This window comes from Gobio gobio, assembly GCF_949357685.1.
Source record: "Gobio gobio genome assembly, chromosome: 17".
Taxonomy (NCBI): domain Eukaryota; kingdom Metazoa; phylum Chordata; class Actinopteri; order Cypriniformes; family Gobionidae; genus Gobio; species Gobio gobio.
In genome coordinates this window covers 29,667,895-29,693,127 of record NC_137110.1, presented here as the reverse complement: position 1 = coordinate 29,693,127, position 25,233 = coordinate 29,667,895, and the positions used below count along the sequence as shown (strand labels likewise).

General features: G+C 41.0%; 1 protein-coding gene across 1 annotated transcript in view; it reads left to right on the top strand.

Moving 5' to 3' along the window:
- The window catches only part of LOC307141310 (endonuclease V-like), a 330,952-nt gene that overhangs the window by 187,627 nt on the left and 118,092 nt on the right, over nucleotides 1–25,233 (top strand). Inside the window, exon 6 of the mRNA XM_079841387.1 lies at nucleotides 2,652–2,720. Within this exon, the coding sequence (XP_079697513.1) occupies nucleotides 2,652–2,720 (69 nt within the window). The remainder of the gene's footprint in view (nucleotides 1–2,651; nucleotides 2,721–25,233) is intronic.

Genomic DNA, 25,233 nt, shown 5'->3' with positions numbered 1-25,233 from the left:
ATCCGCATCAACTAGGGCCAGCAAAACTACAGAGAATGTACCTTTGTAATTAAAGTAGAGAGAACCAGAGTTTGCAGGGGCCTGGATGTGTATGTGTTTCCCATCCATAGCTCCCAAACAATTAGGGAAATTCCATCTATCATGGAACCTCCTGGCTGTATTCCTCCACATCTCTTCAGTAGGCACTGGCAAATGCTCATCTTTGAGGCAATGCCAAATTGCATCACAGGTCTCACTCACTATCAACGCCACAGTCGACACGCCTAGTCGGAAGCTGGATGCAATAGTTCGGTACGAGTCCCCAGTGTTTATAAAACTGAAATACACAAATACTCGTTTTTAGATCTCCACACAACAGCACTTAATTTATGCTTTTACACTATTAATTAAAGTGAATACAAATATAGACGAACTCACCGTAAACACACGGCTAAACTAAACGCTGCTCTGGGTCGATTGGTTTAGGGTAGTGTGTTTGTTCTTTTGTCAACAAGGGCGCCAACTGTTGAAGTAAATCTTCGAACTCGCTGACGGACATTATAAAATACCCCCGAAAACGTTCATGATACATTTTTAGCTCTTGTATCAGTCGATAGAACTCCCCATGTTCTTCTCTTTTTTTAACTATGGGATGTATCCAAAATCTGCGTCTTTTCTGTTGTCTTTCCTCGTTCAACAGAACAACAATGTCCTCATCGCTGGAGCTGCTGGAGCTAGTGATGGGACATCTGAAGCGAGGCTCCGGAGTTTGTGTCGAGCAAAAAGGGGCGTTCCAGATGAAGCCCCAATTCGAGGCTTGTATCGTTTCCGTGAAAATCACGTGACGATGACAAACGAGGCCTCGGTTTCTGTTGAATACGTCATTGCTTCATTCTGAGTATCGCTTCCGGATAAAAGTGGTTCGAAACCTCGCGCCTCTTGTGGGGTTTGCAGTAGGCGTTTGCATTGGTGTTGAGGTGTTGGTTGTACGTAGTAGCGAGTAGATTATTAGAGTAAATTAGTTCAGTAGATTATTAGAGTAAATTAGCCTATATCTAGTTGTAATACCTATAATACGTATATATATATATATATATATATATATATATATATATATATATATATATATATATATATATATATATATATATATATATATATATATTTTATTCATTTTATTTATAGGCGCCTTTCATGACACTCAAGGACACCTTACAAAGTTCACACAAAAGATAAAAGTTTCATCAAACAATAAAGACAATACAGATAGAAATATATATATATATATATATATATATATATATATATATATATATATATATATATATATATATATATATATATATATATATATATATATATATATATTATTATATATATTATTATATATATTATTATTATTATATGTATAGCCTCCCAGTTCCATGCACTATTGCACTCCCAATCAGCACTGCACACACAATAATTTATTTACAATCATTTGGGCCATTCACTGTCATCACTAACCCAAAGAACTACTGAATAGTTGAACACAAAGTTGTGTGTTTGTGTGAGTTGTGTGTGCATAGGTTAATACAAGCAGAGTAAAATACTTTATTTAATACACAGGCAATAGAAAAAGGGTGTGCCCACACTATGACAATTTGGTTGCTCAGGATGAATAGATTTGTGTGCGATACATTGCTTTGCACAGCAGTTGTCACTAGGGAGCACACTGTTTCATGAGGCTTCGGCTAAATGAACCTTTTGGTGAACCAATGGGCTGGAAAGCCTCAGTGGTTCAGAAAGCCTCATTTGGCCATCACTAGCTGGAGCTGCTGGAGCTGCTGCTGCTTGAGAAATCCATGTTCTATTATGTGAGAAAGTTATGTGTGTTTCGGCTAACATGTAAATACTCTCTCTCTTCTTCTTCTTCTGTGTGACAAGGGATGCAGCGAGCGCAGCGCCACCTTGTGTACCGGGCTATATCTGTTTTTCAATAAGCGCCATCTAATGTCAGGGAGTGAAATTGCACGTTCACTCGGCGCATCGCGAGTGAAAATCGCTTGGGTGTGAACACTCAAGACGCGCCGAAAAACGTCACGAAAAACGCTGGCAATAAACGCGCGTGATATTCGTCCCGGTGTGTACAGGCCTTTACATGTAAAGAAGTTCATAAAGTCATTACTGCTGTGCTGTTTACAAACATCAGAAGTTGAAGCTTTATTTTTAGTTAATTTAGCTACTGTATCAAATAAATACCTAGGGTTGTGTTTGTTTTCTTCTAAGAGAGTCGAGAAATAAGCAGATCTAGCAGTTTTTATGGCCTTTCTGTATGCGATCATGCTCTTTTTCCACGAATTACGAAGAACATCTAGTTTTGTTTTCTTCCAGCTGCGCTCCATTTTTCTGGCTGCTGTTTTAAGGGTCTGATATCTGCCCGGCTTACTGTTTTGTATACTAATATACTTTAATTGGTATTGTTATAATTGTTCAAATAAAGAAAGACTAATAAAGTCTCTCTCTCTCTCTCTCTCTCTCTCTCTCTCTCTCTCGCTCTCTCTCTCTCTCTCTCTCTCTCTCTCTCTCTCTCTCTCTCTCTCTCTCTCTCTCTCTCTCTCTCTCTCTCTCTCTCTCTCTCTCTCTCTCTCTCTCTCTCTCTCTCTCTCTCTCTCTCTCTCACACACACACAGATCCATGCTCTACAGAAGAGTGGGGATAGTTTTCCTCTGGCTACAGCCTCAGGGAGAGTTCTAGGTAAGGTAAGTGAGGAGAGAGGAATTCTAAAACTGATCTTAGATTAGCTACAATTGACGAAAATTATAAAGAGCATTTTCAGATGATCCCTATTCTATACAACTATAGAATGTATAACTATACACCCCCCCCCCCCTCTCAAATGTATGGTTCTGATTTTATAGAGAAGCAATTTAATGAATAAATATTAGCATTATTATCTCTTATTAAAGCTTATTGATTTTTTTCTAATCCATTAGACATGGCATAACGATGTCTTAGAATAATCTGAAACAAGTTTCCATGAAAGTGACAATTCAACGCAGTTCATTTAACCACTTTTTATCTTTGTGTGAGTCACCAATAATGACAGCATGTACAGGTGGAAAGATATTTGGGCCAGGGCTAAAGGACAACAACAACAAAAAATAATAATAAAGCAATTGGTTCACTTCGAGCAGAATCAGTATTTTAATGTTCCTGTTCATATGTTCCTTGTGTAACATTACCGGTTTGATAATAATAATAAATTACGAGAAACTCACACACGTTTACACACACACACACACACACACACACACACACACACACACACACACACACACACACACACACACACACACACACACACACACACACACACACACACACACACACACACACATAATTGTACATTCCTTTTATTCACTTATTTTTAACACACTTATTTACATTTCTAATTTAAACCTAAAATATGTGTACATAGTATGTTGCTTATATAATTTATTTTTAATTTGTATATTGGGTCTATGCTATTTTGCACATTGTCTGTATATTTGCATATTGTTATTTTTTATTTTTATTATCTGTGTCTTGTCACTGTCATTCTGTGCACTGTGGAGCTTCTGTCACTACAACAAATTCCTAGTATGTGTAAACATACCTGACAATAAAGCTCATTCTTATTCTGATTCTCATAATAACAGTTTGATTAGAAAAAATACTGGTTAATAACATAATTTTTTATCCTTTTTTCATTAATTTATTTATTTATTGGCTAATATTTTAAACAAGAGCTTGAATAGAACTTTATACTAAGAGCTCCATCCGTCTCCATTTAGGTGCCGCACACAATTTGGGGACGGTCTCTGCTTCTTTGCAGTGCAAGTGTAAATAAAGAACTGGTTGTTTAAATAAGTACAGTGTTTTTTTACTCAAAAAAACCCCAAAAAAACATTATGTATGTAAAGGGTAATGTTTTATGTATTATTATTATGAAATAAAGTGTGGTAGCTATAAATTTGACCTGTCAGTGTTACATTCGCCTAGGCAGCAGGAAATCAGGAAGCGGACTTCAAACAAAGATAGGTCTTTAATAATAACGTAGGAACAGCTCTCAACCGCGCTGCCGAATAGCCCATCATGGGATATGGGAGCGTCGCGGAACCGGGTCCGCTCGCCATCACGCATATCAGCCAGGTTGAGCCATAGGTGTCTCCTGGCCCAGAGAGCGTACGGTCACCTTCGTCGCCCGGAGAGCGAGGTCGGTGGTGGCACGCAACTCATCTCTGAGTCCTGGGTCAGCTCTACCCCAGGGTTTTTCCTACATTGAAATTTTTTTGGCGGCCACCAAAACAAATTTTGGTCCCGCCAAAGCCTTATTTGAGCAGTTATTGTGATTTATGATTGATGTAGTAGATGACTGCTGCGCTTTCGTTAACGGAGTGACAGAGAGAACGATCAGAGAGCTCCTCCCCCGCTCGCATGCTCTCTGTCTTCAAAATAAGCATTCTTAGCTTTCTAATATTTCACATATTACGTTAATCAAAATCAAAAGGTCGGAAGACCGAATCCATGTTGCACGTGGCGCTATCAGACGATGTTTTCCTTTAATTACCGCTGCGTGTGAATTGCGCTCAAAAAATGTTTACTCTTCTCTGACCAGCTGACATAAACCATACTTTCAATAAACGGGAAACAAATCCGATCCAGTTATGAAGTGTTTTCTATGTGTTGACAAATCACAATGTTCTAACAGAACGCACACAACGCACAGATTCGCACACAACGCGTCTGCTAATGTCTGATTCGCGACCTAATGACTCCCTTTGAACCGAATAATTTTAACGCCTGGTTAGAACAACTGATCTGTCCAACACTGAACTCACGAATCAGTTTAATAATTTACTCTGAACACATCTGAAATGAGAACACAAGTGTGCTTACACAATTTAGCAAGAGTCAAGTCAAGTCAAGTCAACTTTATTTATATAGCGCTTTTAACAATGTAGATTGTTTCAAAGCAGCTTTACAGTGTTAAACAGGAAAATAATGCAGCATAATTTTATTCAGCTGTATAGCCATACTGGAAAAATTTCAAGTATCATACAGTGACAGTGTGGGCTTTAGATCAATAATTTGATCAGTAATTTAGTTTAAATGGTTAATTTAGTTTATTATTTAGATGTATTTCGATGTTTAGTTGAAAAATTTAGTGTCCCCAACTGAGCACGCCAAGCCAGAGGCAACAGTGGCAAGGAAACCAAAACCCCATTAGGTGACCTAATGGAGAAAAATAAACCTTGGGAGAAACCAGGCTCAGTCGGGGTGCCAGTTCTCCTCTGGCCAATTAACAAACAGCGTATTATTATTATTATTCTGGCAGTTTTACAGCTCGGAGGTCATAATAGATCAGAATATTCGAGGGACCGGGGGCAACATGCTGGAGACGGGTTTATTGAGGATGATGTTGATTAAATAATTATTAAAGTGCAATATTCGAATGATCGGAGGCAACACGCTGGAGACGGGTTTATTGAGGATGACATATCGATTTAAGTATTATTTAATTGTAATATTCGAACAATCTGAGTCAACACGCCGGAGACAGGTTTATTGAGATGCCATATCGATGAGGCAGTTGCAGGGGGAGTCTAATCACAGTCTCCCAGACACTACGGGGTCCTGTGTTGGTCTTCTCTGGGCGCAGGTCCACCATCTGAACTGGATACGGCCCGGATCCGGCTGACTGCAGTAAACCTCGGGATAAAACAGAGAGACTATCATTAGCGTAGATGCCATTCTTCTGATGATGTAACGAGTACATCAGGTGTTATAGGAAGTGTTCCCGGTTCCGGCTGACCTAGTTAATGCAGCCTAACAATCATTTCATTGAAAAAGTGTTTTATGTGTATGCCACAGTAAAGAGATGTGTTTTTAGTCTAGATTTAAACTGACAGAGTGTGTCTGCTTCCCGAACAATGTTAGGAAGACTGTTCCAGAGTTTAGGTGCTAAATAGGAAAACGATCGACCGCCTGCAGTTGATTTGAATATTCTCGGTATGATCAACTGGCCAGAATTTTGAGTCCGCAGTAGACGTGATGGAGTATAATATGTTAAGAGCTCGCTCAAGTATTGGGGAGCTAAACCATTTAGTGCTTTGTAAGTAATAAGTAAGATTTTAAAATTTATGCAATGTTTAATAGGCAGCCAGTGCAGTGTTGACAGAACTGGGCTAATATGGTCATACTTCCTGGTTCTAGTAAGAACTCGAGCTGCTGCGTTTTGGACCAGCTGGAGTTTATTTATTAAGCGAGCAGGGCAACCACCCAGTAGAGCATTACAATAATCTAACCTTGAGGTCATGAACGCATGAACTAACTGTTCAGCATTTTGCATTGAGAGCATGTGCCGTAATTTAGATATATTTTTAAGATGGATGAAAGCAGTTTTACAGATGCTAGAAACGTGGCTTTCAAACGAAAGATTGGTATCAAAGAGCACACCCAGGTTCCTCACTGACGACGAGGACTTGACAGAACAGCCATCAAGTGTTAGACAGTATTCTAGGTTACTACTTGTGGAGGTTTTTTGTCCAATAATTAAAAATTCTGTTTTTTCTGAATTGAGTTGCAGGAAATTACCAGTCATCCAATGTTTTATATCAGCTATGCATTCCGTTAATCTTGTGAATTGGTAAGTTTCTTCAGGGCGTGAAGAAATATAGAGCTGAGTATCGTCAGCATAACATTGAAAACTAACGCCATGCTTCCTAATGATATCTCCCAGTGGTAGCATGTACAGGGTGAAGAGTAGCGGTCCTAGCACTGAGCCTTGTGGTACTCCATACTGAACTTGCGATCGGTGTGACATATCTTCATTTACTACTACAAACTGATAACGGTCGCATAGGTATGATTTAAACCATGATAATGCAATTCCACTAATACCTACATAATTTTCGAGTCTATTCAAAAGAATGTTGTGGTCAATAGTATCAAATGCAGCGCTAAGATCGAGTAACACTAATAGAGAGATACAGCCACGATTGGATGATAAGAGCCGATCGGATGATAAGAGTGGGTGTAAGAGTTAGTTTTAATTATCCACAGTCTTTCAGCTTATTTATGTTCACAATGTGTAGTAAAATAAATAGCCTATAAATCATTTAGTTTAGACTGGAGTGAGGTAAACCTAGAACAAAGTTGTTATTAGCTAGCTGATAATTTTATGAAATTGTATATGGGAGAAAATTAGGCTATTTGTTTATTTTTTTAATACTACTTTTTAATATTGATATGATTATATACCAAAACAATTATCTGTAATAGTGTAAAAATAAGGTATCAAAATAAGATAAACAAAAATTACAAACTTTCTTTGAATTTATTTAAAATTTATTGTCAGAATATTGCGCTTGCAGATCACATGGGTAGGGTACTTTTTTACTGTGCGTGTGTGTGTGTGTGTATGGATGACCAAGTCTGTCAGCCACCACCGAAGACCATTTTTGACCCAGGAAAAACCCTGTACCCTCGTGCATGTCGCACAGCAACTTGGCCTGGTAGACCTGAAGAGTTGCCATGGCGTGCAGAGAAGCGGTGGCCTGCCGGTGGATTTCGCCAGCAAGGTTGATGTGAACCTACAGGCCTTGGAGGGGTGCTTTGGGTCACCACGCCAGGTCGAAGCACTCTGAGGACACAGTTGCATCACAACAGAGCGTTTGACTGGGGGGACCCCAGTGTACCCTTTGGCCGCCGCCCCATTGAGGGCGGAGAAGGCGGAGGAGGCCGCCGAACGGTCACGGGAAGACAACGGGGTCTTCCAGGACCGCGCAAGCTCCTCATGCACTTCCGGGAAGAAAGGTATTGGAGGGGTGGCCGGACGGGTGTCTGGATGCTCCGCCCCCAAAAACCAATTGTCCAGCCTTGAGCGCTCAGGTCGGGCCGGAGGGTTCCACTCCAACCCAAGAGTCGCGGCTGCCCAGGAAAGCATGGTTGTCAACTCTGGGTCCGACTCGGGCAATACTGGCGAATCATCATCCTTAGATGACTCCAGCGCACCTTGTGATGCGGCGATCGACATCTCCTCGTCCTCCGCGGCACCAAACGAGACAGTCGGGACAGCAGGAGCCGGCCCGATGTACTCGCCTGAGTGCGCGGCGGGTGCGGTGTATGAGAGGGGGTGTGGGCCGAGGCATGAGCGTCGGAGCTTTATTCTACACCGTCACCCTCAGGTCACCCTGGCCACCAGCCAAAGTGCCGCCTCTCGTGGAGACCACAGATTGGGGTGTGGCAGAGTGGACTCTCGCTCCGGCATCCGCACGGAGTTCACAGAGTCTCGACCGTAACACTGAGATGGCCATGTTCCCGCAGTGGGAACATGAGTCATCCACAAGCGCTGCCTGAGCGTACTGAAAGCCCAAACACGTCAGACAGTGATTGTGCCCATCGGAAGGCGAAAGAGATCGACCGCACCCAGAAGTACACGGGCGAAACGTCCTGAAAAGGACGTGCCACGTGTGAGCTCTTTTTGTGAGAGGAAACCTCGCAGTCAATGCCGAAGCGCCCAGGGAAACGCACACCAGCTGGATGCAGTTCACTGCACAGATCAGCAGGCAGGAAGTATGCGATCGCTGAAACGCGCCGTCACACCAACACCGACTGGAAGGCTGCTCGTCTCGAAGAAGCTGACAGAGTCTCAGAAGGCTTTGGGGAGTGAAGAGGTAGGTACTCTTGGCTCCGAAGCAGAAACATAATGCGACATTGCCAGTGTACTTCCTTATATACCCACTCGGTGGGGCGGAGTCCGCTATGCAAATTCCGCATACCCATGGCATTGGCACTGCCATTGGGCATTTTCTAAATCTCGAAGTTGATAGGCTTCTAAGCGAAACCCCATTCGTCAGTCACTGACGTTACTCGGAGTGACTGAACGAAAGGGAACATGTATGTACATTCTTGTATTTTTGAGAGAATAACATTTATGCGTGGTTTTTGAAAAAAACTAAAAATGTAAGTCTGAATTAAGGCTACAAAACATACAATAGATATGTGTCCACAAGACTTTTGACTAATGGGTGTTGTTGCCTAGAGTTTTTGCTTCAAAATGATGTGAGAATCATTGTGCCTACACATTCACATAAAAAAAATATGAATTTACATTTTGTAAGACTTTTTCTGTACAAAGGCCGTATGCGAAGGGGTGTGAACAATCATGAATATTAATAATGCTGTAAATCACACCTGAGAGAACAAAAGAACGCATAATGACCTGCATAATGAATGAGCCTCAGCTATGTGAGAGGGAATTGAGCAAAATGACAGAGCAGAGTGATGTGACACTAGTCTATTTTACAATAAACACTTCATAATCTGTCCAAAACAGGCCAAATAAATCTTCTATAAACATATAGAAGTCTTACGTCTATGGCATTTTATGTTGCAGCAGGATTCATATTTAAACTGTCTTTTTACGTTTAAAATTCACAGAAACTAACAGAATAAACTTCTCACAATCAATTGGCAGTTACTCTTAGAAATAAACAAATTTTCTTTTTAGTTAAATTATTCCAGAATTATTCCTCCTCACCTAAAGACAAGTTTACTCTTATCTTAGAATATTGTAGGTTCAAAATGAATAATGCCCCAAGGTTGTCATCTTTTTGTGAATTTCTTAGAATTTCTCAAAACGATGTAAAGTGTTGATGTGTTTATTTGAGTTGATGTGGGCGTTGACTCTGCTCTCATGGTTCGCGTCAGTATTTGAATCTCAAAAGAACGGCATGGTACATTAGCGGATAATGAAGAATCTCTCTTTTTCAAACAGATAATATTTGTTTTCGTTTTGATTTACATTATTAAAATCCTGAGAGAGAGGCTGCAGAGTCCGCGCATCATGTTTGTTTTCTTTATTTTGCAAAAAGCACAACATTTAGTTTTTATTGTGACTCTACACAAATAAAAGTAGAAATTTAACAGATAATAATTATATACAACACTTGCCTGAATGATAAAAATCAACAGAGATATTTGAGTCTCTTTGGCACTGATAAAAAAAAAGTGAGTTGATCACGTCGGCGCGACAGCCGACTCGAGGGGCTTAAATACATTTATAACATTAATGGTTTGTAAAATATACACTGATGTCTATAGAAGCGGAAATAATCCTTTCAAATATAATTTGACGACATGTTTTATTTATATCTGATACTCTACACATTGCGTAGGTAACAATAAAGTTTACTCTTATCTTAGAATATTGTAGGTTCAAAATGAATAATGCCCCAAGGTTGTCATCTTTTTGTGAATTTCTTAGTTTTGAATCTAAAAAGGGTGATTCGAAAACAAATATTCTTTGTTTATGTAATCAGTGTATGTGGCAGGGTGTCTCTTTCCCGGTGTGTCTCTTCGCTTTGTTCGCTGTTTTGTGTTCTTCTATTACGAGCTCGCCAGCTTTGTTTACCTGTTAGTCTGCACCCCCGCTTTTGAAAAAATCCTAAGAAATGGCATAATCAGACTAAAACCGTTACAGTTAATGATTCCTTTGCACTAAAATCATAAGTATGGCGTCATTTGAAAGCAGACACTTGGCAGTTTACTGTAAATTCAATAATAAACTATGCAAGAAACATCTCATGGATGCTCTGGGACGCATCCTCAGTGATGTGTCCTGGGATCATTGGGTGTTTCGGGTCTCGCAACATCATACACCCTCGCCCAGGCGACCCAGCCGGGGTTAATCAAGCCCCGACTTGCGTCCCAGTAGCAGTCCACGGATCAGCCCTCTTAATCCAAAGCCACCTTGTGGCCTTCTCTGCGGCTTCGCTCGCGGATTGAATGGCCCTCTTCTTGGCCGCCCCTGTAATGCCCAAACGACAGAGGACTTTGCACAGTGAACGTCCTGCAAAGCCTCTACAGCCGACTTCTATAGGCTCATAGAAGGTTTTCCAGCCTCTCTCCCTGCACCCCTCCACCAGTTCCTGGTACTTAGCACATTTCCTCTCATTTGCTTCCTCAATACGCTCTTCCCAGGGCACTGTAAGTTCCAGCATGATCAGATGTTTTGCAACCTCAGAGGTAACTATCATGTCTGGGCGGAGATTTGTTGTTGCAATGTGCTGAGGAAACCTTAGTTGTTTTCCCAGGTCGACCTGCAACTGCCTGTCCGAGACTTTGTGGAGAAGACCTGTTGTTAATTGTGGTCGTCCCTGAGGTTTCTCTCCAGCTTTGATGAAGGGGACTGCCTTCTTTGGTGCATGATGGTGTTTGCTTGTGCTGATTGCTGAGGCTAAGCTCTCAGCAATTGCCTTAATCACCTGGTCATGGCTCCAACGATAGCGACCATCAGCCAGAGCCTTTGGGCAGCTGCTGAGGAGATGTTCTAGAGAGCCTTTTCCAGAGCAAAGAAGGCAGGAAGGTGTCTCGCTCTTCCCCCAGACATGGAGGTTCGCTGGGCTTGGCAGGGCATCGTAAACAGCTTGTACCAGGAAACGGACCCGATGGAAGTCTGCTTGTAAGATATTCACCCAGGTTATCCTACGCTGCAGTGTACTCTCCCACCTAGTCCATGCTCCCTGCTGCCGAAGTCCCACCGCCCTGCTCACTCGCTCTTCCTCGACGCCTGCTCTGACCTCTTCCTGGAGTAGATGGTGCCTTTCCTTGCCACGGGCCTGGCTGACCAGAGACTTTGGGAAGTAGCCTAAGCCCGCTCTGCCTGTCGCCACAGTTCCCAACAGTGCCTTTTGTCTTAGGCATGCCTCTGCCTCCTCCACTGCTTTCCCAGCCTTCCATTTCCTTCCTGTCCTCACTTCAATGCCGGCTGATGACACCTTGCAGTCCCTGGAATCTCTATACTGTAGGGCTTCTCTGGTGCGTACCACCATGAATTCTTCAGTGAGGCCACTGAAGGGCAACTGCAGGATGTTACTCGTCCCATACAGTGCAGCGCTGGTAAGACTGCGTGGAAGGCCCAGCCACTTCCCAAGAAAGCCACTGATCTTCCTTTCTAGGGACTCAACTGTTGTCATTGGGACTGCATAGACCAGCAAGGGCCACAGGACTCGGGCAGGATGATATGCTGGTAGATCCAAGCTTTAAATCTACCAGGCAGACCAGACTTGTCAACCTTGGTGAGCCAAGCTCCAAGTTCTTTGCTGGACTTCTGGATGGTGACAGAGTCTTTCAGGCTGGAGTCAAAGAGCTTCCCCAAACTCTTGACAGGTTGCTCCGTGATGGTTGGGATGACAGTTCCCTAGATGGAAAAATGGAACTTGTCAACTTGTCCTTGTAGGATCCACCTGCTCCCTGGGACCGATGTCGTTGTGATGGTAAGGTCATCTATATAGGCTCTTATAGGGGGCTGTCGTACACCTGACTTGGTTAGGGGCCCTCTGCATTCCACCTCGGCTGACTTAACCACCATGTTCATGGCGAGAGCGAAAAGAATAACAGAGATGGTGCAGCCTGTTATTATTCCTTTCCCAATGCGATGCCAGTCTGATGTCCCTGACCCAGAAGTGACCCGCATCCTGAAATTATTGTAGTAATCCAGGATCAGGTCCTTAATCTTACTGGGAACATGATGGAAGTGTAGAGCGAGCTCGACCAGCTTGTGTGGTATGGACCCATAGGCGTTGGCCAGGTCTAACCACAAAACAGCTAGGTCACCTTTGATTTCATGGGCCTCTCTGATAAGTTGTGTAACTACACCAGTGTGTTCCAAGCAGCCAGGAGCTCCAGGAATCCCCCCTTCTGCACTGAGGGATCAATGTAGTTGTTCTTGAGGAGAAACTCTGTCAATCTTCGCGAGACGATGCTGAAAAACACCTTCCCTTCAACACTCAGTAGTGCTACCCGCGCACTGCAGCAGGTCTATTCACTGCGCCCAGAAAACAGAGCGGAGGCTGGTTCTCTACTAGTGAAGCTAGCTCTAAACAGACCACTTAATGGTATCTCTAAAATCGTTCTAGCCACTGAACAGGGGAACTATAGGGCCCTAGAGTATCGTTTCCATCCGCGTTTGTGATAAACAGCTCCTACTTCTCCCGGGAGTCCGCCTCTCTGCGCCCCACCCTCGACCAAGGGGGCGCACGAGAGGCAATGCTGGCCCTCGGGCCCCGTCTCCGGTCCTCGAACCGTGACGCCGCCTGCCTGGGACCCGGATCTCAACGGTATGCAGGTCCTCAGACACTGCCGAATGCGCCTCCACGATGCTGGCCCTCAGGCCCAGACTCCGCCTGGTGCGCGAGCACCACCTCAGGGGAACATCCCCTGAACGAGATCCCCCAGCAAACCTGCCTGGTGCGAATGTAACACTGCCATGGTGTGAGAAGTAGCACCGGGCCGATCTGCTGCCGCGTATGACCTGCCTTTAAAGTGAAACTTCATTTTGAAAGGCTTAAATGGCAGGGATGGAGCTCCTAGTGTCCTCGCTCACCCAGGGGCGAGATTACAAACATCTCGTCAATGGGTGGCGACGACACATACCCACATTCTCCTATCCTCCTGACATCAGCGACTTAATGCTGATGTCAGTGAATATGAACATGTGGGTTATCCCATGGCCTCCTAATCTAAATAGGAAGATCAGGAGGGAATGAAAAGCCCAACTGAGCCAATGATTTATGGCCGGGGAGAAATCGATCGTTAAATCTAACACGAACGATCTCTCCTCTAACGCGCCAAAAGGCAGCTGCAGCCCGCCTGCAGCGCGTCCCATAACATTCAATCGGCTCCGTATCCGCGGTCAGGATGGCCGAGAAGATAATCTCCCTTCTCACCGCCATCCCTAGAGCACTTGCAGATAAGTCTCGTCAGCCACCAGAACGCCTTCCCGCGACGATCAGCGAGCTCTGTCTTAGAAACCCATGACGTGCATCCACGCTCAGCCTCGGCGCGAGAGGGACCGCATCATCAGTCTTGGATGCCAAACCCTCCCCTCAGGAAGAGAGCCAGACGAGGGCGCAGCGATCTCGGATTGACAAACACTCACATATACAAAACAAACAAACAACTCCATAAGAGCTGTACGGTGCATGCTCTTGATCCCAGGCAGAAAACAAACAGCTGGTGTGCATAAATAATGAATTGGATTACCTTATCTCGAAGCAATCAGACAGAACAGTCCCTGAAGACGAAAAAGCGATGTCATGTTTGCAAGGCGCCCTTATATACTTCCTGGTCACACCTTGGTGACATCATGGCCTGTCGCCGGTCAATAGGATTGCCATGATTCGATAGTAGTTCAGAAACCTGTCACGCTGGAGGCGTTCCCCCGTAGCGTCAGCTGACACAGCACGAGTTCCCTTTCGAAAGGGAACATATTATACCAACTTCAAAACCCTAAACCTTCTGTCAAAAACATGATATATTATACCAACTTCAAAACCCCAAACCTTCTGTAAAAAACATGATATATTATACCAACTTCAAAACCCCAAACCTTCTTTCAAAAACATGATATATTATACCAACTTCAAAACCCCAAACCTTCTGTCAAAAACATGATATATTATACCAACTTCAAAACCCCAAACCTTCTGTCAAAAACATGATATATTATACCGGAGGGGAGGGGAAACCCCAAGGTTAAAGGTCAAAGGCATTAATCATTTTGACATTAGGTATAGCATACTTACTACTGTTAGATTAGTTGGATTGCTTTGGATTTTTGAACTGCAATTTATGAATAATTAATTAACTGTGTGTGACGGTTGTCTCTGCACAAGTAAAGTCAGACAGAGAAAGATATGTATTTTATTTTATACCCAGGCAATGGACAAATGTCTGCTAAGATCATTGGCTCAGGATTAATGGATTTGTCTGCTAGTGAGCAATAATGAATGAAGCTTCGGGTAATGAACCTTTTGGTGAAGCAATGGGCTGCAAAGTCTCAGTGGTTCAGAAAGCCTCATTTTGCCATCACTAAAAATAAAACCAAGGAAAAAAAATAAACAATAGCAAGGATACTCAGGAACAGAAGGCAACACACTAGACTAGAACAAAGAAATTAAACTATCAAACACACACTGTAAAAACATTCAGGCCTTCCAAGTCAAGTCAAGTCAACTTTATTTATATAGCGACTTTTACAATGCATATTATTTCAAAGCAGCTTCACAGTGTTAAACAGGAAAATAATGCAACAGAATTGTATTTGGCTGTACAGCCGCTCCAGAGAAAATGGGGATGTCATCTAGCTCATTTCAGTTATTATACAGTGACAATGTGGGCAGATCAGTAATTGAGTTTATTTAGTTCATTTAGTTTACTAATAAGATTCATTTGGATATTCAGTTGAAAATTGAGTGTCCACAACTGAGCAAGCCAAGCCAAAGTAAAAATTTTCTAGTGACTGGTCACATCTAAATTTTTTAATTAGCCAAATTGAATTTCTGTTAAATGAATTTTATCAATTGAGGCAACAGTCTGTTAACGTGGGGTCAATCAGAAATAATATGTTGAGCTAATGGAAAAATGTAATTTACCAAACTGTGAGGTTGGTCCAATTAAATATTTTAAATTGTAGTAACAATTGTTTATTTCTCACTGTCCCAAAATACAAAAATGACTTAAAACATAAATATATTAAGCAAAATACAGAACACAGACAACAGGGTTTACATTTTATCACATTACTTTATTAACAAGTCAATTCCAACACAGGATATTTGGTGAAAATACACTATTTTCAATAAGGAAAAACTGAATACATTCAAAAAGTCTTCTGCAAAACTGGATGTCTTAATGTGGTGTAGAAAACTTGATGTGGTACGCATAAATGAGTAAGAAAATCACAAGCTTGACGTTTTTGATATTAAAAGGTAATGGGCATCATTCATGAAACATGAGCAGAACGAATTTGTGTGTAAATCGTTCGTAAAGCCGCTCTGACGTAAATTTTCGGATTCATGAAAATGTTCGTATTTTCAAAACGTTAGTTGGTACGAAATAAATGTACACCTGCTCCCTACCACGTGTAAATGGTGCGTAAAACATTTGAACGTTCTGTGTTCTAATTTAGGCAAACTGACGACATTGCATTTTGATGCACTATGTACCATAATAATATTTAAAGAGTTGATTTGCCCCGTCATCGTTTTGTTTTTTTACTGTTCAACGTTGGGTAATAGGCAGCGCTCGTCACTGTCACTTTTTACCCGGCCGTCCAATCACAGTGGAGGAGGGGCAGGACAAAAACTACACCGACCAATCATCTTACTTGTACACCGACTGAACAACAATAATGGAGAAGTTAATACTGCTTTTTACTGCATTTTTTATATTCAGTAATATTCTTCAAAATTAGATACTAGTAACACATTACTGCCATGGATATTCTGTATCATATTCATAGCAATCAAAGTATCTCAGATGGAAAAACGCTGCCTTTGCAAAGCGCTCTCAAGCGCCACCAGCTGGCCGTTTTCAGAAGAGCACCAGGCGTTTTTAGCTGGCCAAAAATGCCTCGATGGACACATGATCATTTAATACACTCGCCTAAAGGATTATTAGGAAAAACCTGTTAAATTTCTCATTAATGCCATTATCTAATCAACCAATCACATGGCAGTTGCTTCAATGCATTTAGGGGTGTGGTCCTGGTCAAGACAATCTCCTGAACTCCATGGTTGTTGGTGCCAGACGGGCTGGTCTGAGTATTTCACAATCTGCTCAGTTACTGGGATTTTCACGCACAACCATTTCTAGGGTTTACAAAGAATGCTGTGTTTAGGGAAAAACATCCAGTATGTGGCAGTCTTGTGGGCGAAAAGGCCTTGTTGATGCTAGAGGTCAGAGGAGAATGGGCCGACTGATTCAAGCTGATAGAAGAGCAACTTTGACTGAAATAACCACTCGTTACAACCGAGGTATGCAGCAAAGCATTTGTGAAGCCACAACACGCACAACCTTGAGGCGGATGGGCTACAACAGCAGAAGACCCCACCGGGTACCACTCATCTCCACTACAAATAGGAAAAAGAGGCTACAATTTGCACAAGCTCACCAAAATTGGACAGTTGAAGACTGGAAAAATGTTGCCTGGTCTGATGAGTCTCGATTTCTGTTGAGACATTCAGATGGTAGTCAGAATTTGGCGTAAACAGAATGAGAACATGGATCCATCATGCCTTGTTACCACTGTGCAGGCTGGTGGTGGTGGTGTAATGGTCTGGGGGATGTTTTCTTGGCACACTTTAGGCCCCTTTAAATGCCACGGCCTACCTGAGCATTGTTTCTGCCACGTAGAATTAAGGCAGTTCTGAAGGCGACAGGGGGTCAAAGACAGTATTAGTATGGTGTTCCTAATAATCCTTTAGGTGAGTGTATGTATTGCTAGGCATATGGTCAATTAGTCTCTTTAGCATTTATGCAATATAGGCTACTGGAGCCAAACCTGAGAAAGAAGTTCACGAGATTCCACAGCGTTCCTGGCCACGTCATTTGCAGGGGATTGGCGGCGATTATGCTAATTATGACTGAGCGTGCACGCGCGTCCTATTTACGAATGTTTGGAATTCATTAATATACACACGTTTAACCACCGAATCCGTGGTATAGGAAGCGTTTGTGAATCTGGAGGAGAGTTTTCGTAAAGGTCCATTTTACGTGCAAATTACTCAGAATTTGCTCATATATTTACGAACGTTTCATGAATGAGGCCCATTAAGAGGCAGACGGCACCGTGTTCAACGGTCGCATGGCACACATATCACACAAATGACTTAATTTGCTTATTACCCATTATTTTAGATCAGTGCTTCCCAAACTTAGGGCCGCGGCCCCCCGGTGGGCCGTAGCGGTATTGCAGGGGGGCCGTGACTAGGTTCAATTAAAATATTAAAATAATTAAAATGTTCTAATTGTTCTAAAATGTGAATTTTTTATTTCCACCTCCTTATTACAAAAATATAAAACATATAAAATAAAAACATTCCATTAAGCCTGTTAGGTCGATTATAAATGGAATTTGGTTGTTATGACTTATCGGGCCCTATTTTAACGATCTGAAACGCAAGTGTCAAAACGCGAAGCGCAAGTAACTTTGTGGGCGGGTCTCGGCGCTGTTGCTATTTTCCCGGCGGGATAAATGGCTCTTGCGCCCGGCGCAAATCTAAAATGGGTTGGTCTGAAGTAGCTTCATTATTCATAGGTGTGGTTTGGGCGTAACGTGAATAAACCAATCCGAGCGTCATCCAACATTCCCTTTAAAAGCAGGTGCGCAAGTTCCATTATGGATTGCTATTATTATGGCGTATTTACCAGGCGCACGCCAGGAGCGGTTCACAGCCGAGGAGACTGATGTGCTTGTAAGAGCAGTGAAAGACAGAGAAGTGAAGTTGTAATGTTGTACATTATGGTAAAGGTGATTTCACAGTCTTTTTTTTTTTTCAGTCTTTCAGTTTTTTCAGTTTTTCAGTCGATTTTTGTTCCTGGTTCTTGACGGACAAACCAATTTGTCAGATGTCCTAATATACATATATGTCTTGCCACTATTGGGCAAACAGGTCTTATCCTTAATTATTACAATTAGCCTGAATCATTTGTAAGCTAGATTTATGCCTATTTTTTCACATCTTCGTGGCACACCACAATGATTTCCGTCATCTCATGTGTTAATATTTTTTTAGTGTAACAATTTATGATTTGCAAAAATAACTGTTGCATCTGTGTAGATTACATGAGCAAAGTGTATGCGCGTTGTGCACGCTATACATTATGGTCAAGCATGCGCCCTTAAAATAGCATAATGAACAACGCGCAACGCGCCACTGACGCAATTGTTTAATGGAACAGCAAAATAGCACCAGGGATTGTTTGCGCCGGAACACGCCTCCTTTTTTGCGCTGAACCGCCCAGGGAGCGCAAGTTCATTCACTAGTTTAGCGACGTGCTTATGTGGAGGGAAAAGCGCGCTTTGCGCGGGTGCAAAATAGGAATGACACATGCGTCGGTGTACAAAGTCAATTGCGCTGGGTGCAAGATAGGGCCCATAATGCTCAAACGCGCCGAATCAGGGAAAGTTGCGTTCAGTCTGTGTTTACAGTTGGAGTGAAAAATCATGCAGTGTATCTAAAGATTCTAGTCTTAGAATTTAAGAACCAGCTGTTGCTAGTCGTCCTCACAAAGATTTGATTTTACGTTTAATATTTGCAACTGGTGCAATCATGCTGAGGAGATGCATTCCCTGTAAAACATCATTCTTGTAATTTTATCAAACACAATCTTTTTATGTTTCTTTTGTATTAATTCACAAGTTAACTATTTTCGGCTATTCATTTTGAGCTTTAATGGAAAAAGGTAAAACTGCATTTTGTAAAAATTCAGAATAAGCAGTGATTTTATTTTAAAAATTAGATTAGATTAGATTAGATTAGATTCAACTGTATTGTCATTACACAAGTACAAGGCAACGAAATGCAGTTTAGGTCTAACCAGAAGTGCAATAGCAGCAAGTGCAGGATATACAACGTTTGCATAAGTGCAGGACATGAAATAAAAAAATAGAAATAAAGAGCGTTTTTAAATTGGTAATGTGAAAGCTGGGAGCGCACCAGGGTACCGAATCCGAGAGGAGGTGCTCTGAGTTTGGTTGCCCTGATTGTACTTGCAATGCGCGAATAGACTGCAGGCTCGCACTCGCTCGTATCCAGAGGTTAAATTGGGCCGGAGCGCAGCTCCGCCTCCTCAGGTCCACAACACACCCTGCTGGAGCTCAGCTCCGTCTCTTTCAACACGAAATATTGTTATTAGACTTTAATTATTGTTCGTCTCCTGGCAAATACAGGCTACATGGAATTATCAGACGTCATAATGCATTAATTGCATGCTCTGGTTCAGCACCGCGCTCACAGCCATCAAGGTAAAACCGCTAGAGCAGCGGTCGGGAACCTATGGCTCGCCAGCTCTCTCACACTTTACCAACATATCTAACATTTACTAACATGATCGATAAAAAGATTAGACACACATCAACAGAGATCCGTTCTCTGCAGAAAAAAAGCAGCCAATTACAATTCCCTTATTGTACATTCTACTGAAATTAGAAGTTTATGATAATAATATTCAAGTTGTGTGTTCAGTGCTGTTTGCGAGTGACACGATAAAATAAATAATAAAAGCATGATAAGTCACGAAAGACAACTGAATTACTGACAGGATGCGGTGCGCACGCTCCGAGTGCAACACGGACAAACGGACAAGCATACTCGGTTGCGCGCCTAAATGGCCAAATAAACACAGGTATATCAAAATGCCAAGTCGAGTATTCACATAAACATAGTAGATGTAAGCACTGTGGGCGTTCACACACACAAAGAGGATTTACTCATCAGTTGGTCAACCTCGCAGTGAAAGCCCTGCACAATTAATTCCATATTGCAACTTATTTATTGTTTGCTGCATAATTGTTTGTTTTAGTTATGGACCTAATAATTACTACTGTTGACATTTTATTGAAAAATTAATCATAATTTTATATAATTTTTACTGCAGCTCTTTTGGAAAAATGCATTTACCAAAAATGAAAAAAAGGCTATTTGGTCAAAAAAAAGTTCCCAACCCTTTTCAGGGACACAGACGACAATGAAAAGACTACAGTCAAAGCTCATCTTTTGGGGGGTATTGTCAAATAATCTACTGCCCACTGACATGGTTTTGAAAGCTATTTATTATAAATCTTTTGGCCTTCAAACTTATTAAAAATGCACATATGTAGATCAGAGAAATCAATTTTCTCGGGGGAACATTCCCCAGAACCCCCCTAACTACCTCAAGTTTGGGACCTCACTGATTTTAAAAACCCTGCCTATGGCCCTAAGTGAACTGTAAAGTATTTATCTTTGTTTGAATAACTACTCAACGCTACCTTACACATTAATACTGGAAAAAGAGCCCCTTTGGTGTAAAAACACATTAAGTCTTTTTCCCGCGTTATTTTGAATGAACATTCACCGTAAATAAGGGCTCCCCCTCCCTACAAAAGCCAATTTAACCACTGCTCGTATCCAAGGTAAATCATCAACAATATCATCCCTTACATGTTATATTTAGTATTTAGTATTGAACTAAATACATTATACTCTGCTAAAACTAAAACCTTTCTGAACAAGAGCGCACCTAGTCCGTGTTTCTCACTATGTTCAAGCGAATCGCGGCACAGTTCGAGTGCACCTTCTCTCGGGTTCGGTACCCTGGTGCACTCCCAGGTCTGCACGACAGCTTTCATATTACCAATTTTTCATGCGAACCGTGCCCCGTTTTGAACCATAGACCGTACTGAACTAAACAGCCAGTGTTTAAACGCCCTTTATTTCTATTTTTTAAATGAGAGAAATCACTGCTTATTCTGAATTTTTATAGAATGCAGTTTCAGTTTTTCTGTCTGCAGCACAAAATGAATAGCCTAAAATAGTTAACTTGTGAATTAATACAAAAGAAACCTAAAAAAGATTGTGTTTGATAAAATAATAAGAATGGTGTTTTACAGGGAACGCATATCCTCAGCATAATCACATCAGTTGCAAATTTTAAACAGGTTTAATAAAATCTTTGTGAGGACGACGATGGTATGGGGGGCCGTGGAGCTCTTACTATGTTTTTGGGGGACCTTACCACTCTGAAGTTTAGGAAGCTCTGTTTTAGACATATAAGACATGAGGAAAATAAAACTATTGGCTACCATTAGATAATAATGTGGTAACCGAGAACACACTCATATAACCAATGAATGCATATGAACTTGTGATTCTACAAAATGTTTTTTAAACTTCATACCTGGTCAATAGACCTTTCTCACAACTTCTGTATTTGTGACCGGAAATTTTCTTCCCCACCGGTCAGGGCAACAGGTAAACAAATGGCGCAAGCAACGAGCAAGAGTGATTGTAGCTTAACGGGCTGTTCTTGTTATTCCCAAAAGCAGCCATATCTGTCGTTTCATTCCTTCCCTGTTAATGGTGAAGTTTGACGGAAATGGATTCAGGCTATCCGGCGGGATGAAGGACCAAACTTCCTTGCTACAACCCTTTCAGCGCAAAGCCGCATATGACGCACCTCTGTGGGGAAATATAAAACAAATATTTTTTTAACTAATATTTAACTTATATATATTACCCTTATTGGTAACACTTTATTTTGATGGTCCCCCTATAGATAGTCTATAGACAGTCTGCTGACTATAAGTTACTTTACAAGTACATATCTACTTACTCTCATCGGAGTAGAATCTGTAGATTGTCTATTAAATGTTTTATATCAATCATTACACTGTATGCAATATGTAAACAGCTATTAAACATTCTGTTAGTAAAGTGTTACCAATGTGTTATCCGTTTAGGTTGTAGATGTTCAACATCGTATTAGCAGACATGCAACAAATCCTCAATAAGGTCTCAGTACTTTAAAGCACAGCAAAATAACAGCTTTTAAGTAGTCAGTATGTAGCTATTAACCAGTGTATCAACAGACTTTCAGTAAACATTAAGTAGTCAGTATGTAGCTATTAACCAGTGTATCAACAGACTTTCAGTAAACATTAAGTAGTCAGTATGTAGCTATTAACCAGTGTATCAACAGACTTTCAGTAAACATTCAGTTGTCTATTAGTAGCAACAGAACATAATTTCAAGTGAACTTTAAGAGCATGTCATGTTACTTACCCTTGATCTTTTGCTTTCGCAAGGATTTTCAGGAGTGCTCTACTGACTGTTTGTTGCGTATAAATTACCTTTCAGTAGACTGTCAGTTAACTTTGAGGTCAATTCATATAGTCCTCTGTTGACACATTAGGCCCATCAAAATGAAGTGAAAAACAAAGAAATGCTGTTGAATGACTCTTACAAGGATTTTCAGGAGTGCTCTACTGACTGTTTGTTGCATATACATTACCTTTCAGTAGACTGTCAGTTTACTTTGAGGTCAATTCATATATTCCTCTGTTGACACATTAGGCCCATCAAAATGAAGTGAAAAACAGAGAAATGCTGTTGAATGACTCTTACAGGCTACTACTAGTCAGCAGATTTTCAACAGACAGTCAATAGATACAATAGATATTACAGACACTGATAACTATTTGGTTTCATATTAAAGGTGCACTGTGTAAATGTTAGCGCCATCTAGTGGTGAGGTTGTGAATTGCAACCACCCACCGCTCAGCCCTCCCTTTCGAAGCAAATAGAGAAGCTATGGTGGCCTACACGGGACAAAGATGTCGTCATCGGAGAGAGCAGAGAGGGACTAGCGCATTGTAGATAAGTTTGTCCATTTAGGGCTACTGTAGAAACATGGCAGCACAAAATGGTGACTTCACTGTACGGAGCCCGCGGTGTATGTAGATAGAAATGGATCATTCTAAATAATAAAAACAAAACAGTACATTAAGTACATTCATTTATACACCACTGAAAACATGGTTAAGTATTTATATTGCATTTCTGTCAATAGATCCTCATACATACTACACACTGCACCTTTAAGAAAATGACAGTACCACAGTACAAGTGCATATCTGCCTACTGCAAAATAAATACCAGAGTCAATAGTTTGTCCAACTGCTTTTAATGAACTGCTGTATAAAAAATAAAAACTGCAGTGGACAACATGAAATGAAAAAGTATCTTTATTTACATAGATGTTTGTGTGTGCATCTGAGAGAAAGTCCACAGGTATGAAAAAATATAAAAAATATGGATGACCAAGTTGACAAAAAAAAAACAGTTTTAAGGTTTTAAACAAGATTAAAAAAAAAAAAAAAATCAAGTCAAGTCAGTTATAGAACTGACTGATATCATGCAGAAGCCTTCCGAGAATCCCCTGTCTGTGTCTCCTGCCTAGCCAATAAGTCCATTCTATATATATTAGATGTTTTTTGAGAGCCTTCTCTGACCGGTTTGCACGCAGCCTCCACACTTCCCTTTTGAAGTTTGCCCATGCCCTTTCAATGTGTTGTGTATGTACCCGTCAATGGATTAACAAAATTAATGCTATGGTTCACTGTGTGGTGTTGGTATCCTCTCGCTGAAAGCACTGAGTATGCACGCCACTCATCACTATGAATGATGCTGCCTCTTTTTACATGTTTCTCTATGATTGGTAAAAGGGTTTTCTTGTCTCTTTTGTCCACCAACCGCAATACTGGTTTTCGGGAAGGCAAAATCTCAACCATCCCGAATACCCAGCTTTTCCTTCTCCATGCACCTCCAAAATGCCCTCTGGCATACTGAAAAAAGAATGAAAGAAATTTATGTCAGACACTTCTGTTTTCTAAAAGTCAAAAGCGCTAGCCTCAAAATAACTGATAGGCCTACTACTGATCCACATTTTATTAGTCTTACAAAAAAGATTTATAAGATCTTAAGTTTCTTTTATTAGATCAATGTACTAATATTGTGTCTTGTCTACACTGTAACAAAATGCCAGGAATTTACAGGATTAAAGATTATTTTACAATAAATTACTGTAGTCAGAAATTTACAGTGAAATGAATGCATGCTGGGCCATTTTCTTACGAATTACTGTGAATCAACAGCAAAATGATGCTGACATCACAGTAATTTTCTGCTCTTGTTTTACTGTGAATTCACATGATAAAAGTCTTTAATCATGCCACTGTAAGAAATTATATTGTTTAGTACTGTAAGAGTTTTGAAGTCATCCGTAATGGTGATTATAGTGTTCCATTTGTTTGGGATCTTGGAAATTTCTGATCTAGCCGAGTCAGAAGTGTGACAAATGAAAACATTTGTTAAAATCAGCTAGAATAAAACAAGCAAATTGCCATATTTTAAGTTAGTCAACCTATACTAGTATTAGTGCTATTTCGGCATGAAGATTTACCAACCAATATCTTATTTCAAAATAATTATGGTTTGTAAATGAATATTTCACAATAGTAAAGCATCTTTAAAGCATATTTTTTCTTCCATTACCTAATGATGCACAAACATCAATACTCCACATACAAAACACCAATGGTGGCACCAATTTTCAAGAGTGCAGGTAGATACAAGAGAACTCCTACTGTGGGGTATCTGCAGGTTTCACCAAGTCAAATTTAAGACTTTTTAAGACCATTATGAATTAAATTTAAGATCTATATCACGCAATAAAAAAATGCAGAAACACAAAAGCAAATTAATTTACTCAAATTGAATAAAGTATTAGTAAACTTGCACTCCCTCGTAGCTCAATCCCGTCAGGATTTCATTATAGTGGTGGTCATTTCCAGAAATTTGCAACAACAAAAAAAAATAAATAATATTTTTCATAATTAGGATG